Below are 18,798 nucleotides of genomic sequence, written 5' to 3'. Positions count from 1 at the left end.
ATTGCATCATTAGTCGCATTGCAACTTAAGTTATTGTATTTGACTTATAAAGAAGCTTGTTTCTTGTGGGCGTCTTTGATAGACATTTTGTCGAACACTTTGTGAGCGGATACCAATTCGGAGTAGTCAACATACATGGAGATAAGGGTGTCTTGGACATAAAAGTTGGTATTGAAGCCCTCGGTCGTGAGGGCTTAGGTCTGGACCTAGGCACTCATGGGGAGGGAGTGGGCAGTGGTGCAGGCCTTGAGGAGCGTGGAGAAGATGAAGGAGAGGAATATGGCAGGGGGCTAGAGGCAACACATGGTGGTGTAGAGATGGAGGGCATGGCAAAGGCGGTGGAGGAGAAATGGAAGAGAGAAAATGCTTTTTTTCAATTAAGATATCTACTCGAGCGGTTGCAACTCGTCTTGTGCTCACTGTGAGTCAACCTACCACAAGATAGCCTTGAGTTGCAGCGTAACAACAACTTATTGTGTAATTTTAGTTGCAGGCATTCTAATAAGTGGGCTGGCTTGCACCTAAAACTTAAGTTGCATGTGACACCACTTATAAGACTCTAGAGAGCCCCTTAGAATTGCAGGTTGAATTTATATGATGTCATGGTTAGCTTGGGCTTGACTGTCTGTCTATGAATCATGGGTCTAGACTTGCCCCAAGCCAATAATAGGCATCACTAAGGTTCACCATCTCGATACCGAACCCATATTGGTACCATCTTATTATAGTGTCGGTATGCAGCTTGTTCCAGTATAGCTCGGCGTACCGAGTGTCGGTCCAGTATAGTGCGGTTTGGTACTAGTATGATATAGTGTCGACTGGTACAGCAAACTTTGGGCTTCACCAACCAAGCCTACACTCTGCCAAGGTCCAAGCTTGGATTATTTTGTTAGTAACAAAATAAAATGATTTATTGCTCCTTTGTTTATAATTTATGCACATTGGGTTACTTCCATTTTTTATAAAAATGACAACTTTATTTCCACCGAGACGTAACAATGAGAATACATTTTATGTACATCACATGTATAGATACATACATATATATCTACATGTATACATATATGTGCCATGTACATGTGTGTGTGTGTTGTGCATGTGCAAGTCTATTTGTATGTGTACGTATGTATTTATAATGCATAATTACCATAATACTCTAGCAATCCTTTGATTCAATAATTGATCGCATGTTTTATGTGTTCTATTTTCCATATTAGTCCCAACCCATGGACCGCCACCCTAGTTTTAGCCTAGTTTTATAGCAGTTTGAGCTTGTTGGGCTCTAGGACTTGTTCACTCCCATCCCTACATTTTGTGTACTCCATCTATTTTTGGACCTTGCTTGCACAGGGGGATTATAATGCTACTTCATTACATTGCTGTATAAAATGTATAAGTTTTGGTATTCCATTTTCTTGCCTTCTCTTCTGGAAAACTTCCATGCTAAATAGTTATTTTTCTTTATTCAGACTTTCATGTCAATTAGGAGTTTTGATCTTATCATGACGCAATATAATATTTTGTGGCAAATTGCGTATGCCTAAGCAACTTCAAACCCTTCAAGAGACCCATACATGGTTATTTGTTTTCCAAAAATTGCAATGGGGTCTACGAATGAATGGGTCGATCAATTGCAAGGAACCATATATAGGTGCACTAAGTAGCAATATTCTTGCCCTAGTAACATTCATAAATTGTCATGGACTGATTGTAGTCATCTTTCTATACATCTGTGTTTATTAAGTATATGCAAAGAATGCTTCATGTAAGGTCCGCCAAACTGGTACTAGGACCCATACCGGCTTGCCCATTTTTTTTTGAATTTTTTAAGATCAATTAATTGGTAATCAATCTTTTTCAACTTTTTCAATAATTTTAAGTCTAATTTTATATTTTTTTGATATTTTTTGATATTTCTGTGATCTCGGTTTAACTTAAATGATGCATCTTGTTGTTTTAAAATGATACAAAATATAAAATGATTAATAAGATATTGCATGCTACAAGAAGCAACATGAAAATCCTCAAATCAAGTAGTGAGGTAAAAAATATAAAATAATACAATCGATTATATATATTTAAAGTACAACATATATACTGATATCTAAAATTTCGTCGAGAGGCGATGCCTTTTGTAGATATCTAGATCATTAGCATAATTAGGAGGCACATCAGCCCACCCGTTTAACCAAGTGGCATTGCATTCTTGTATGTTCATCTTATAAGAAACACGCTATGAGTTATACGCACTCTTGTATCTCTTGCTGAAGCTCTAGCTCTAAAAGGTATCCTCTGATTGATAAACTGGCTGATAAAATGACTGTGAAGGGGCCTGTCGAGATCAGCCGACAGCAAAATCCGACCCGTAAGATACTCCGGGATGCGTAGGATAGTAGTCACCGAAAGATGTCTCAGATGCACCATATCCATATTCGTATCCGAATGGGTTATAGGCTGCCTGTAGTTACAGGTAATAGAATTCAGTATACGTCTCGCAATCTGATACGCCTATAGATTATACTCCATGTGCAAGGTCATCTGCAGTTGCATCGTGTCTTTTTGAATGACCTCGAGGAGCCCATTTTCTATATGCAATCGTATCCTCACGGGCTCCACCAGATTATGCACCGTAGTTTCTATATTGTGTAACATGCATAAAGTGGGACTCATTGGTGAATCGAAGACCATCCTATGGTTGTATCTCATAAATGATGGTCTCATGTCCTCTATTTCTTTTCTGGCCAACAAATTCATGACCACCAGAACTGCTGCTCCTGGTTTCTAAATCTGAGTAAACTGGCTCCTCCTCCACACTCTCCTTAGGGCTGCAGATATCTTTTGTTTTTATTATTAGTTGCTGAGTAGCTGCCTCCTTATCCTTCGTGCTACTCGCTGCCTACTTACCCTTCATGTCACTTGTTGCTTACTTAACCTTCGTCCCCTCTCTGTCTGGCTATGTTTTGACTATTTAAGTCGCCTTCCTGACTGAATCGACCGGGTAGCGTAGTGGCATCGTTTAAGCATCTCTCAGTTATATCTCTAAGAGGATGTCTCGGACAAGGAGTCACGTGATTATCCCGTGGCTGTGGTTGATCTACTGAAAGGATGCATGGAATATTGCTCTCTACCTATTGCCTTGCATCAACTCTAGCCTCGCTGGCTACGAAATTAGCCAGTTGTGGAGGCAATTCTCGCTTATCAAGTTCTTGCTCCAGCTCTAGCCTTAGCTCCTACTACTGGTTCACAAGCCATCTGATTATAGGATCATCCTCATCATCAACGAAAGTACTATGGATCGAATCTGTGTATTTTAGCTCCACTTCCTCATCAACCTCAACCTCAGATTGTAGTAAACATATATAAGGTTGTTGAGGCACTACTGTGTCGAATGGTTTCTCTACTTATTGTGGATGAGGGCGAAGGTAGACCAGTTGGGAGAGGATCCGGATAGCTAACCGCTTAAGATTTTTCACAAACAAACCAAAATGAATCTACTATTTAGCTATAAAAACATTAAAGAAAATTATATATAAGATAGTATCATATTAGTAAATATTTAACGATAGGTAAATGTCTTCCTGATCTGTAATATACTTGAATTCATACTTTTCTTACTTACGACAGCTATTGAGACTTCAAAGTTGTCAGTGCCCTCTCTAAATATTTTGGTTTGTGAAGAAGAACCGGATTGTAATATGTTCATAATTGAAGATATGAGTTAACTTACATATGTCACTTAAGTTAACTTATTTTTTCTAGACATAGGGCTGCGACTTCTAAATCAGTCTCCATATCATATTACGTAAAGCGACTAGAAGTTTGTCATCCATATCAATTCCAGCTATGATGTACTGAACCTCAGGTTCTAGTAGTATGCTGGAGATAGAATTCATTATTGTCTTAGTAAAATTGTACAAGTACAGGAGTAGTCTAATTTTTAATGCCCTTGCTTACCTGCTAGATACAACTCCCTACCCTTCTGGTAGTCCCACCACCGCTCAATGATGTTGATGTACTTCTGGACATACGTCGAATCTGCCTCTTTGATCTGAATCTTTGCCCCCTCCATCATATGATACAAGAAGCTTATTTGGGGGTACCTCTTGTTGTCCATGGCCCGAAGCACTTCATACAATGGTCTGATAGCTTTCACTATTGTAATGGACCGCTGTCAGAATGTTTGTCTCGTCACCAAGTCCTTGACAATGCTCACTTCAGTGTTGGCCCTCACAAATCTACTCTTCTGCCACTCGGGACTAACAAACATCTAATGTAACGCTGCTTTTTCTCAAGAAGGCTATCAAGTGCATCGAAGTTGGTAGCAAACCATAGGACTCCTGGTCTCAAGATCTCTCCCCTACCTACCTCCTCATCAGTGAAAGGACTCATGTATGGTTATAAATATATCTACTGATGATTTGGGCTGCCTCCACTATCTGTTGCACCTTATGAATCTTCGTAATGTCCATTAACATGAGGTTGATACGATGTGCAGCATATGGGGTCCAGAAAATATATGGCTATCGCTCCATCAAGATCTCTCCAATAGTCTTATATTGTGGCCCATTATCAGTGATGACCTGCACGATATTCTCCTATCCTACGTGATCAATCACCTCCTCCATCAATCTGAGGATGTACATTGCGTCGTGCACCTGATCGGAAGCATCAACCGACTTATGGAAGAAATTTTTCGTATCATAATATGTCAAGAAGTTGATAATGCTTTGCCTGGTAGGACGGGTCTAACCATCATACATCACCATAAGTCCATATGTGGGCCACTTGCTATTGTATGAGGCAATCTACTTCTCTAGCTCCTTATTATTGTCAAGAAGCTTACCATAGATGTCCTTCGGTTCTAGAGTATCCACAACGGGACTGGTAGCCTGTATGGAGGAAATGATAGACCTATAGTACTTATTGTCCATCACATTTGCTGAGATATGGCTGAAGTGGAACTAGGATCCAATAGCTCGCTACATATCCTTCTTCTTATCCTTCTTCAGTATTGTGTCAACCCTGCTTCGAATCCCTGCTAGGAAAGACATGTGGATCTAAATCATGGATGACTTCTTTTTATTACCAAAAGCTCCCAGCATAGATGCATTACTCTATGACTGAGGAGGTCCTTCTGAACTCTGGATCTGCTATGCTGCTCGCAGAATCAGAGACCGACTCGTAGTATGAGGGTCCAAATCGAGCCCTATGCCTGGCCACCTCATCTTGCTGTCACTAATAATCCAAGATTGCCTGCATGGTAGCATGGATCTGTGCCTCCTCGTCATATGGAGCAGACGTCTCCTCTGACTCCTTGGAGTGATAGAAAAGTGGCTCTGCCACTCGGTGGTCTACCTCTATCTTTTTCTTGGAAACTCTCTTCTTTGCTGCTTTGAAATCAGCGAAGTGCTTCTTCATTAGCCATCGAACATTCTGTGGGCATATCTGACACATAGATACGTCGGGATAACTACTTGCTAAGTGCCGCTTCAACCTAGTTACCCCTTTTTTCTTGATGTCTGTGTCGCACCAGTTGCACTTTTAATGGTGCCGACTCAAAAACATTTGCCCATGATCTCAAGTAATGTCATGATCTGGCTCTTTTTGTTGGATGATTTTATTCCTACAAGTTTATCAAGTATATCACTCTATCAATTATTTAAAAATAGCAAAATTTTCTGATGATGAATATAATTTTTTTACTTCACAAAATACATCTGATTTATCTAATATATAATAGTAATTTTTTATTTTTTGTTTATTTATTATATGTTTTTAATAATTTTTAAATTTAAAAATATATTTAAATATCATAAATTCAAAAAAATATGTTTTCTACTTCAGAAAATAATTTTGAATTATGTAATATGTTCTAGTAATTTTTCATAATTTTTGGTATTAATTATGTATTTTTAATTTTTTAAATTTAAAAATAAATTTTTAAATATAATATTTAAAAAAATTAATTTTAGCTCAGATTCATATAAAACCCACTAATAGATGCTACATATATTTTTTTAGGCCTGTGGGCATGCATCTAAGATTATTTATTTCTCAATTTTTTTCAAATTTAGGCCTAAGCCACTGTACGCATGATCATATCAAAACTTGAATAAATATATGCTAAATTTTGTAGGAGGATATCTTGCATGCCCCTAAATATGCTTCTAATTTTACCTTTTTTTTGAATTTTATTTTTTATATAGTTTTATCTTTTAATCTAAAAATATATTTTTAATTTTTAAAAATTATATATATAAAAAATTAAAAAATTTTATATCATCTTGTTGGTCATTCATAGATCAACAACATATCATAAAATCAAGCCCAAATCGAAAATTCTGGCATGATCTCTCCTTGTTTTGCAAATTTTGAGCTATTTTTTGGAGTAAAAAAAATTTAGAGGAAATGAGATAGGAGAGAAGAAGCACACCTTATTTAAGTTTGGATCTTCCTTCAATCGGGTTGAATCGGTGTGATTTTGCAAATTGAGGAAAAAAGAGAGCCATTTAGACTTTAAAAGCTAAACTAAAGAGAGAAGAAGATGTCGAAGGCCTTCCCCCAACACCTTTTAACAAAAGAAGGAAAGGGAGAGGGGCCCGGTTTTGAACTGGTTCGGTTTGCATCAAGTTGAAACGGAACTGGTTGGTTCGCATCAAGTTGAAATGGAACTGGTCGGTTCCTAAAGGTTCCGGCCAAGGAATGCCGTACCGGCCGGTACGGGCCGGTACAAATCGGTCCGGTCCTTGACCGGTACCGGAGATAGATGAAAACCGGTATATCCGGTTTTCATCTGCGAACCGGCCGGTACGAACCCCGTACCGGCCGGTACGGGCCTCGTACCGGTGCGAACCGGCCGGTTCGCACCGGTACGGTTTTTTTTTTTTTTAAGAAACCACAGCGCTTCGCGCTGTGGCTTTTAAAACCACCGCGCGGCGCGTGGTTTCAAAAACCACGCGCGGCGCGTGGTTTCAAAAACCACGCGCGGCGCGTGGTTTCAAAAACCACGCGCGGCGCGTGGTTTCAAGGGAGAAGTGGCCCACGGGCCACTTCTTTCCAAAAAAAAAAGTTTTTTTTTTTTTTTTGGGGAACCACAGCGAGGCGTTGTGGTTCCTAAAACCACCGCGTGGCGCGTGGTTTCAAAAACCACGCGCCGCGCGTGGTTTTAAGAAGGAAGTGGCCAACGGGCCACTTCTTTCAAAAAAAAAAAAAAAAAATGCTGTGGCCGACAGGCCACAGCTTTTTTTCTTTTTTAATGGGAAAGGAAGTGGCCTCCGGCCACTCCTTCCCATTAAAAAAAAAAGGAAGTGGCCTCCGGCCACTTCTTTCCCATCAAATCAACGAAAGAAGTGGCCGAAAGGCCACTTCTTTTCTGTTAATCTGGGATTAACAGTACGAAGTGGCCGAGAGTCTCGGCCACTTCTTAAGCCTCTCGTTCGGTTATAAAAATCGAACGAGGCTCACTTCTTTTCCAAACAATTTGAGGTTCTAAAATCCAGGAGTGAGTCTCTAAAGAGTAATCAGAGACGGAAAGATTTGAGAGATAGCGAGGAGGAGGTCCTGCCCAAAAAATCCAGCGGAGACTATTTAAGGTGCGGTTTTTTTATCCTATATTATTTCATTAATTTTGTTAATAATTTACTTAAAAAAATAGTTTATAAATTACTTAAATAATATGATAATGCAAAAATTTACTTTATTAGCTTAATTTTTTGATAAGTTGTCCTTTTATGATAGAAATGGAGCCATCAAGAAAAACGAACCCTGCAAAGCGTGATATTGGCTGGTCTTATGGGCGAAGACTTGGAAGTGAGGGGCAACGACACCAGTTTCAATGCAAGTTTTGCGACAAGGTTTTCAAGGGAGGAGGGGTAACCAGGTTGAAGCAACACTTAGCCGGAAATTTCGGTGAGGTTGCTACGTGCCGAAATTGTCCTAACGAGATTCGTGTGCTGATGAGGCAGAATCTTGCTGAGGCCAAAGAAGCGAAGGAGATGGCTTCCAAGAAGAGGGCGGAGGTCGATTGCCAAGCGGCAGAGCCACCTTTCTATCACTCTAGAGAGCCAGAGGAGGTCGAGGATCTAGATGAGGAGGAGGCAGATATTCAGGCGGCCATGCATGCAAGCCTGGATGATCAGTGGCAGTAGGAGGAGGTGGCCAGGCATAGGGCTCGATTTGGGCCCTCTGCATACGAGTCGGGCGGCGGTTCTCGAAGCACTAGACAAGATCCAGAGTTCTTGAGGACAACTTCAGTAAGGGAGGGCGTCGGCAAAGAACGTGGCCGGATTGCATCTATGCTGGGTAGTTTTGGTAGCCGAAAGAAGTCATCTAGAGGAGTTCCAGAAGGAGCGACAATTCATGATGTAGATCCGCATACTCTCCCCAGTAGAGATTCAAGACAGCAGAGGGTAGACACAATGTGGATGAAGGATAAGAAGAAAACTATGTGGCGAGCTATTGGATCCTGGTTTCACTTCAGCCACATCCCAGCGAATGTGGCAGACAATACATACTACAGGTCTGCCATTGCCGCCATACAAGCTGCCGGTCCCGGTGCAGCTCCTCCAGGCCCGAAGGATATATACGGTGAGCTTCTTGACAACAATAAGGAGGAGCTGGAGAATTGGATTGACTCCTACAAGAGCAAGTGGCCCATATATGGACTAACCATCATGTGCGATGGTTGGACCGGTCCGACCAGGCGGAGCATCATCAACTTCCTGACATACTGTGATGCTAAGACCTTCTTCCACAAGTCGATTGATGCTTCGGCTTATGTGCACAACACCTCGTACATGCTGAAACTTATGGAGGATGTGATTGATCTAGTAGGAGAGGAGAATGTCGTGCAGGTCGTCACTGATAATGGGCCGCAATATAAGGCTGCCGGGCAGGTCTTGATGGAGCGGCGGCCACATATTTTCTGGACCCCATGTGCTGCACATTGTATCGATCTTATGTTGATGGACATTGGAAAGATCCGTAGGGTGCAGCAAACGGTGGAGACAGCCCAACGCATTACGAGGTATATTTATAACCATAACTAGGTTCTTTCATTGATGAGAAAGTATGCAGGGGGAGAGATTCTGAGACCAGGAGTCACACGGTTTGCTACCAACTTCATCGCACTTGATAGCATACTCGAGAAGAGAGGAGCCCTACGTCAGATGTTTGCCAGTTCCGAGTGGTATGATAGTAGATATTCTTATGCCGGCACTGAAGGGAGCAAGATAGAAGACTTGGTGACGAGACAGCCATTCTGGCAGCGGGCTACTACAATAGTCAAGGCTATCAAACCATTATATGAAGTGCTGCGGGCCGTAGATAGCAAGATCTACCCCCAGATGGGGTTTTTGTATCACATGATGGTCAAGGCAAAGGATCAGATTATGGAGGCAGATCCAGCACATGGCCGGTCATACATCAACATCATTGAGCAACGGTGGGGAGCGCAAATGGGTACGGAATTACATCTAGCAGGTAAACTAAGATATAATTATAGTGACAATTATAGTCATGGATATAATTATATAATTATGCTAAGATAGTCTCGTATATGTGCAGCATACTACCTAAATCCCCGGTTTCAGTACAGCATAGATGGAATTGGTATGGATGAAACACTTATGGATGCTTTGCGTAATGTGATTTACAAGATGGAGGCAGATCCAGAAAAAGCGGCCCTATGTCTTGAAGAGGTAATTATGATTTAGTAATTACCAGCATGTGTAAGTATATCCGCATCTTCAATTATTAACATGGTTTTCTTATGCTTAATTTTCACAGAGCAAATTATTTAGAGAGGGCAGCTACAGTTTTGGCCAACGAGCGGCTGTCGTCAGCAAACACAATATGAATCCAGGTACGTGACACATCAGGAAAACATTCACCTGGTGTTACTTAGTTACTATTATGAAACTATCATATATGTAATTTTCATAAATATTTTTGCAGCTGAATGGTGGGTGCATTTTGGCGGATCCGCGAGAAATCTAAAGCGGATAGCTATCCGGATCCTCTCCCAAACAGTCTCCTCTAGTGGATGTGAGCGCAATTGGTCCACCTTCGCCCTTATCCACAGCAAACAAAGAAACCGTTTGACGCAAAAGCGCCTCAACGACCTTGTTTATGTGCATTACAATTTGCGATTGAGGCTAAAGTGCATCCAGGAGGAAGTGGAGCTCAAGTATACAGATCCGATTTACGGGTCCTTCACCGCTGATGACGATGATCCACTACTCGGCTGGCTTGTAGGCCAGCAGCAGGAGCCCGAGCTTGACGAGCCAGGATCGCCTCCACGACCAGCTACCTTCATAGCCACCGAAGCTGGGGTCGATCCAGAGCAATGGGCTGAGCGCAATATTCCACGCACTCCCAGAGCTGATCAGCCGCAGGCACAGGGGAGCCAGACAGAGAGGGCCAGGAAAGGAAAAAGAATCCCAATGGAGAGTGTCGAGGAAGAGACTTGGACTAGCAGCGATGAAGGTTCTGGTGGTGATGGATCTTCTAGCCATGGAGGGAGCGGAGGACAGTATGGTACTCATGAGACACAGTCGGAGGGTGGTCTTTATTTCACCGGTGAGTCCCAATTTATGGGTGCTACACAGGATACGGACCACGGTCGACCACCTGATAGAGATCGTGAAGATATTATTGGATATAGAAGACGGGCTCCTCGAGGTCGTTCAGGAAGACACGATACGACTGCAGATCCGACAACATACGGATACGGATTCTATTATCCACAGCCTCAGCCTGACGAATACGGATATGGTGCATTGGATTTTGCTTCCGCCATATTTGGATGGGCCCCTACACAATCAGAGGACACCTCTCAGAGCCAGAGCGTGAGCGAGAGATCCGACAGTTCTTATAACCTGGCGCGTGTTCCTTCTGATTGGGTTGATTTGCCTCCTCCTGATTATACTTATGATCCAGATATCTACGAGAGCCATCGGCACTCGTCCCGATTTTAGATATCCTAGAGTACTTTAAATGTATGTAAATGATTGTATCTTAATTTGAAGATATTTTATGTGTATGATTTTATCATTTGGAACGGGAGGAAAACATAACATGCAATCATGCATCATATATGTTTCAAATTTCAACCCTAAATTTAAATATGAAAATATCAAAAATCATGAAAAAAGTAATAAAAAAACATCAATTTTCACTTATTTTAAGATCCAACAGAGACAACATTAAAAAAAAAAAGTCTGGCTCGCGGAGCCCGGCCGGTACCGTACCGGTCCGGACCGGTACCGTACCGGTCCGGCCGGCCACCGGTACGCCGAGCCGGACCGGTACGGCGGACCTTGGTCCGGCCTTTTCCGGCCGGTTCGGAGCCAGAACCGAATTTAATAGCCAAACCAACCTAGTTTCCCACTGGGTCGGCCTAGCTGGAACCGAATTAAATGGCTAAACCAATCCGGTTTCCCACTGGTTTGGCTGCCTGGTTTGGCCCGGTTCGCCCAACCTCGCTTTCATGGAATGTCCACATGCAGCCTCTTTGTCGTTGCATGTCCTCCTTGTCATTTCTTTCACCTTCAACATGCTATTTATGTTCTTAAAAATGCTCTTCATGCTGAGGCTGTCCACCTTGATGTTCCCCTTGGTGAGACCATCGTTATTACACTCTCTTCACTTGATTGTCCTCATGCAGCATGGTGGGACTTCTTATGTATGTTAGTGATATGATTTTTTATTTTTTCTTTTTTGTTAATGTGGTTTTGCTGTAGCTCTGTTGAAACCATCTTGGCTAGCTGTGTTGAGATTATTGTGATTATACTTTTGTCACGTTGACAATCTTTGGCACAGTATGGTAGTTCTTCTGATGTATGTCAATGGTATTATCAAGTTTAATGATGATTTTTGCAACAATTAAGTGAGTTTGAGTTGAAGGATGCTTTCCCTCACATTTTGCAACAATACTAAACCATTCGCTTGATCAATTGTGTTAATTTTTAGAGACATGGGGATATGTTGATGCAGTTTAATTTGTATGACTTTGACTAATCCTATTGATTTTGAGTTCTTTAGGATATGACTTCATATTCTCATCATGTGTCTTATTTACTTGACCATTTCCCAGCACAGCATCACTCATGGTGGAAAGCTAGTTTTTTAGGATGGGTTGCTTTCTTAGATATTTGCACTGATTAACATTCTTTGATATCTGCTGACTACCATCATCTGCTTCTTGTTTGAAGTTCTGGTTTTCACTGATTGAAATGGTAATGTCCTGAATGGTATTCTAAAGTTTTCCATACCGGTTGGTACTAAGGCATACCGACCATACGTACCGTACTGTTACTGAACCAGTACGTGGTACAGAGGATGTATCAACACTTTGTATGCCGAATTGAGTACCATACTGGGCATATCGATGTTGTAATAGGATGGAACCAGTACAGGATCTGATATCAAGACAGCGAAGCTTGGTTCTACCAGCAATTCTATGCCCCCCCCCACCATAATTGACTCATCAATTGGAAGGAAAAGATATGTTTTCTGTAATCTAATTGGAAATTGTCCATTGATTTACAATTCTGATGTGTTTTTGGCTTCATTGCTTTCCATCAGATTGGCTGTTTCATTCAGTAATGCCAATCTATTTTGGCCATTATCCAGTTTCTAGCTCACAGATTAGACATACCGAGATAGACTGCCATTGCATCTTCCTCCTCTATGAGCGTTTCTTTTCTTGTAGCTAGTTTACTGAGTAGCTAGTAGATTTCTGCATGAAGACTCATGCTAGCATGTAGCTAGCATTTGAAATGTAAACTCTCAAAACTATGATCCTGTCTTCAATCTTGAATTGGATGGGTACAGGCTCCTTGCAGGATTACATTTGGTTGAACTTCATGAGGTGACATGACCTAGTTAAATTTGTATATGCATGATATACTGTTAATGTATCTCTCACAAGACCATTTTTGTTGCTTATTTTGTTTGTACCACTTTCTTTGTCTATACATTCTTCTCATGAGCACATTTTCATCATACCAATAGAAAGATTATCATCAGGAATAGAGTTGAATTGGTGAATATCCTTCTAGGGCTAGGTTGTTCTAGATAGTTGAGTTTCTTTTGAGAATAGCTTACTCTCAAACAATTAAAAAATGTTTCAGTATTATTGGCTATATATCATTAAGATTTAAGGCATTAGAAAATTGTAAATGAAATCTACATATTGGATATATTGTATGATCATGGAATTGGCCTTTTAATTTTTCTGATCATTATGGCTAAAATGTAAAGAAGCTGAACCATACTTTTATTTTTACTCGTGCACTTGTTTAGCTTCTAAATTTTTATATAGAATATCCTTTTTATCTTCTTATCATCTATTTATTGAAGGCGTAGTTTCTGCATTCCCAGTTTCTCACATCCATTAAGTTTTATTTCTTCAGTACATAATTTTTTGCTTTTTGTGGAGGTTATTTGGAAGAAATTCAATTTATAGTTCTTTGTTGTTGAGAAGTCTTTCAAAATGAGGCTTAACAAAATTAATTAAATGATTGAAACTTATGAGCTCTATATAACAAAAAATTTTAGTAATTTGTCAATATCTATAATATTGTGAAAACTATTGAGTTGATGCTGGTGGGTAAGACCTTATAGAAGTGGTTAAGCTTATTGACTTAATTTCTTTAGTTCCAGGGATGCTGTTATTTGGCACTTGTAAAAAATTGGGAAGCATGGGTATTAGATAGTCAGGGAAGACAATATATCATGATCGTAGAAATAGGAGGGTTTGTTTGCTGATGCATAATTATAACAAATTAGCTGTCGAGACTGAATAGTTTTCTTGGTGATACCTGCACATGAAGGACTGCAGCACAGTCAAGCCACATGTTGGTATTGTTCATGTACTCACATCTGTAGGTGCTGCACGACTATCTGAGAATTTTATGACATTTTCCATATCTGCCTCTATTCTTTGTTTCTAACCTTTCTGGAAAGTTCATTTGAGGATATAGCTTTAGAAATCAGAAAAAATGTCCTACATGTTATCTTCTTTTTTTTTTTTTTTTTTTTTTTTTTGTTCTGGAGTCTGTAGTTTGGTGCATAAGAGATTTATGCCGATGCATCAATATTTCAGGGGATTTATACTCTAAGGTTTCTCCTAGAGGAGATAGTTGAAGGCCGATGAGTCATATTAAGTGGTTGAGGCAAATAAATAAGGAATAGGAGAGAGAGAGATTATGATTGTTATTCGCAATCTATTATTCTAATGAGAAAAATTGTGATATGTTTGTATTTATGCTATAAATGTTGTAGTCTTGCAGAAAACTTTCAATATTATACTGACTGTTGATTGAAATTTTCTTTCAGTCAATGTAATCAATGGAATATGTTATTGAAGATGCAAGTGGCTCCTTTTCATCTTTCTTAGTGAACTGACATTTAAATCTGGCGTATGCTATGTGTTTGTGTTGTAGGCTGGAGGAGTCAAGTCCTAGGGTATCTTGTGCTTCTGATATAGGAAGAATGAACAAGTGTGGTTTCAGCATTGAGGGATTTTGTGCTGGACCAAACAACCCATCAAAGTCCTTCGAGAGAGGAATGAGAAGGGGATCTGAACGACTTAAATCAATTGGTCGATCTTTTGGATTTGGTGTTTCTAGGGCAGTTTTTCCAGAAGATCTTAGAGTTTATGAGAAAAAGATATATGATCCTCAAGATAAATTTCTTCTAAGAATGAACAGGCTTTTTGTCATATCATGTATTCTTGCTGTAGCAGTGGATCCATTGTTCTTTTATCTTCCTGTAGTTGATCAAGAAAAAATTTGCATTGGAATAGATACAAAGTTAGCAATCACAACAACCACAGTGCGGACACTTGTTGATGCTTTCTACCTTCTTCGTATGTTTCTTCAATTTCGTACTGCTTATATTGCTCCATCATCTCGGGTTTTTGGTAGAGGTGAACTTGTGATTGACCCTGGACAAATAGCTCAGCGGTACTTGAGACGCTACTTCACCATTGACTTTCTTTCAGTGCTACCAATTCCACAGGTTTGAAGAACTGGCATATCTTTATGTTTTGGGGATTTCAATCATTTTGTAGAATTTATACAACTCTTTATTCATTTTTCTGTTGTCCAAATTTTGTCTGTATTTGTTTTGCTTTTAGAGTTGTTTGTCCTAGATTCTGATATCTTATATGGATTGTTTATGATCACTATTTTTTATCCGGAAAATATCCTACAACCTTAATAACTATTCTTTAGAAAAATTTTAAAGTTCCAGCATTAACCACCATTGTGGGCCATCCATGATTAGATGTCCTATCGGATTTCATATATGACCATCTGTACATTATCGGTAAACAAACTTACCAACAATTCTTATCCTAATAAAAATTCTGTATTTTTTTCACAGGCCTTTTTTTCGGGGGACAAATTGTAAGCTCTGACCTAAAGGACAAGCCTAGTCCCTTCACTCATTACTTAGAAAATATGCCAGTAATTAATAATTTGTGAATTGCCAACAGGACTTCAGTCTGCTGGTTGGCACCCCTCTTAGTGCATGTGCTGTGGAGAGGTTCTGGGTTCAAACCTGAAAGGTGGCATTCTTGCCATTTTCTCAGAAAAGAAATTAATCATCTCAGACCGATTTTGCAGATTGGAAAAATTCAGTGTTTTTTCTCTATTTCTTAAGAATTTTTTTATTTATATTTTCTTTGGCAATGTTTCTAAGTTCTCTTGATCTTTGCTAACTAAGAGTATTAGCATTATTACCCTGACTAGTTAGAATATGGATTTTGTTGATACTTTCATCACATGGCATTACTTTGGCCACCTAAGAATTGCCATTTTCTGTACATAGGGACATTTGGTAAGCAATATTTGGATCTAATAAAATTTCTGGTTTCCTTGAGATGAATGCATTGTTAACAATCTATTTACAAAATCTTTATGGGCAGTATCATGAACAAAAACTTTGCATCTAATGAAGAATTAATCACAATTTACTGTATAGACATACAGTGAACCATAAATAATAGCTCGTGAGTCCTAACACTTTCTGCTAAGAAGATATATCTATAAGAGAAGAAAGGTCTTGACTTTTCTTGTAACAATAATAATAATACTTGTAGTTGGCATGATTTTTTTGTATAAGGTTTCTTGCAAGGTTGGCCGGAATCGGTACTGGGCACCGTACTGGTTCCCTAGCGGTACAAGTTGATACGGGCCATGCCGGGCCTCTACCGACAGAGGAGAGGGCATGCAGACCGTAGGAGAGAGGGAGGGAGCCCGGCATAGGGTAGCGGACCCCTGCGGAGGGCCGGCGGAGGCTGCAGGAGGAGAACCGGCCACGGCTTCTGCCGGCCCTTCGCCGGCCTCCCGCCTTCTCCCTCTCTCTCCCTCCCCCACTTACTCTTTCTTTCTTTCTCTTTCTCCGGCTCCGACAATAGGTTTTGTTTCTATTACCAAAACCGTACTATTGAGCCGTTGGTAGGGCTCGAAATGGTTGGAACCGCCCTATTCGAGACGGCTCCACCAACCCTGGTTCTTCGATTCTCTTGCAGCCTAATGAAAAAATCCCTAATACTTTTTTGAAAAATAGAGATGAATGTAGTTCCCCGTTATCCTGTATTAACATTTTCACTAGACATTTTCCAAATATATAGGAAGTTTAGAAGGTTGCTCTCTACTCACATGAGCTTAAACTATAACTTCTATGGTAGCCATCCCAGCCTGTGAACTAGCTTTCTATGTTTCAAACACCATTCTATTGCCTAAAGGTGCCTCAACACGGAATTTTTCATCAAATCTTACCTAGTTGAAGTCACTTTAAAGATCTACTTGATCTCTTGATTCGGGGAAGCTTTCTAGACATAGTATTGTGCTTCACAACCAACCTATTTTGGCAAGGCTTCGATGATGAAGTGACAAGTCATATTTAATGTTTAAAGCATCTATGATTGATCGTGACAATGCTTGACATGGTGAACATATAAAAGAAGCATACTCATGGATGAAATTGTTTGTCAAAAGGAAAAAAATCTATATGCACCCTTAAGTTAAGGATGTATATGTGTCATAAACATGTGTCCAGGGTTCCTTACAATAATCGTCATGTTCTTCAATATGTAATATGCAATAGTAGATTAGAGGCGGCAAAAGTGCATAAGAAGGTATTAATTCTCTTAGAATTGATTGATATGATTTTGGGATTGTTTCATATAAAACCAAGGAATGCCGTACCGGCCCGGTACGGCATTCCTTAGAATTGATTGATATGAAACAATCAATTCTAAGAGAATTGATTGCTTCAATATGTAATATGCAATCGTAGATTAGAGGCAGCAAAAGAGCATAAGAAGGTATTAATTCTCTTAGAATTGATTGATATGATTTTGGGATTGTTTCATATAAAACCAAGGAATGCTGTACCGGCCCGTACCGGCCGGTACGTACCAGTCCGGTCCTTGATCGGTACCGGAAATAGATGAAAATCGGTATTTTTTGGTTTTCATCTGCGAACCGGCCGGTACGGAGCCCGTACCGGTCGGTACCGCTTGGTACCGGCCTCGTACCGGTGCGAACCACCAGTACGGTTTTTTTTTACGGAACCACAGCGCCTCGCGTGGTTTCAAAAACCACGCGCCGCGCGTGGTTTCAAAAACCACGCGCCGCGCGTGGTTTTAAGGAAGAAGTGGCCCGTGGGCCACTTCTTTCAAACAAACAAAAAAAAGAAGCTATGGCCTGTCGGCCACAGCTTTTTTTTTGGTGGGAAAGGAAGTGGCCTCCGGCCACTCCTTCCCATCAAAAAACAAAGAAGTGGCCGAGAGGCCAATTCTGTTCTATCAAATCAAAAAAAGAAGTGGCCTCTCGGCCACTTCTTTTTTGTTATTTTTTTGAGTTGACAGCACGAAAACGAAGTGGCCTCTCGGCCACTTCTTCCTCGCTCGTTCGGTTATAAAAACCGAACGAGAGGCTCTGTCCAGACTCCAGAGTAACTAAAATCCAGGAGTGAGCCTCTGAAGAGTAATTAGAGATGGGAAGATTTGAGAGATAGCCCACAAATTGAGGAGGAGGTCCTGTCCAAAAAATCCAGCAGAGACTATTTAAGGTGCGGTTTTTTTGTCCTATGTTATTTCATTAATTTTGTTAATAAGTAACTTAAAAAAATAGTTTATAAATTACTTAAATAATAAAATAATGCAAAAATTTACTTTATTAGCTTAATTTTTTGATAAGTTGTCCTTTTATGATAGAAATGGAGCCATCAAGAAAAACGAATCCTGCAAAGCGTGATATTGGCTGGTCTTATGGGCGAAGATTTGAAAGTGAGGGGCAACGACACCAGTTTCAAAAAAAGGGAGGAGGGGTAACAAGGTTGAAGTAATACTTAGCCGGAAATTCCGGTAAGGTTGTTACGTGCCCAAATTGTCCTAGCGAGATTCGTGTGCTGATGAGGCAGAATCTCGCTGAGGTCAAAGAAGCGAAGGAGATGGCTTCCAAGAAGAGGGTGGAGGTCGATCGCCGAGCGGCAGAGCTACCTTCCTATCACTCTAGAAAGCCAGAGGAGGTCGAGGATCTAGATGAGGAGGAGGCGGATATTCAGGCGGCCATGCATGCAAGCCTGGATGATCAGTGGCAGCAGGAGGAGGTGGCCAGGCATAGGGCTCGATTTGGGCCCTCTGCATACGAGTTGGGCGGCGGTTCTGGGAGCACTAGACAAGATCCAGAGTTCTTGAGGACAACTTCAGTCAGGAAGGGCGTCGGCAAAGAACGTGACCGGATTGCATCTATGCTGGGTAGTTTTGGTAGCCGAAAGAAG

General features: G+C 40.6%; 1 protein-coding gene across 1 annotated transcript in view; it reads left to right on the top strand.

Moving 5' to 3' along the window:
• Positions 1-18,798, top strand: part of LOC103721242 (probable cyclic nucleotide-gated ion channel 5) — a 41,444-nt gene that overhangs the window by 8,426 nt on the left and 14,220 nt on the right. Inside the window, exon 5 of the mRNA XM_026810084.2 lies at positions 14,448-15,024. Within this exon, the coding sequence (XP_026665885.1) occupies positions 14,448-15,024 (577 nt within the window). The remainder of the gene's footprint in view (positions 1-14,447; positions 15,025-18,798) is intronic.

This window comes from Phoenix dactylifera, chromosome 11 (genome assembly GCF_009389715.1).
Source record: "Phoenix dactylifera cultivar Barhee BC4 chromosome 11, palm_55x_up_171113_PBpolish2nd_filt_p, whole genome shotgun sequence".
Taxonomy (NCBI): Eukaryota; Viridiplantae; Streptophyta; class Magnoliopsida; order Arecales; family Arecaceae; genus Phoenix; species Phoenix dactylifera.
The sequence above is the reverse complement of the archived record's forward strand: the minus strand, read 5'-3'. Positions and strand labels throughout refer to the sequence as shown.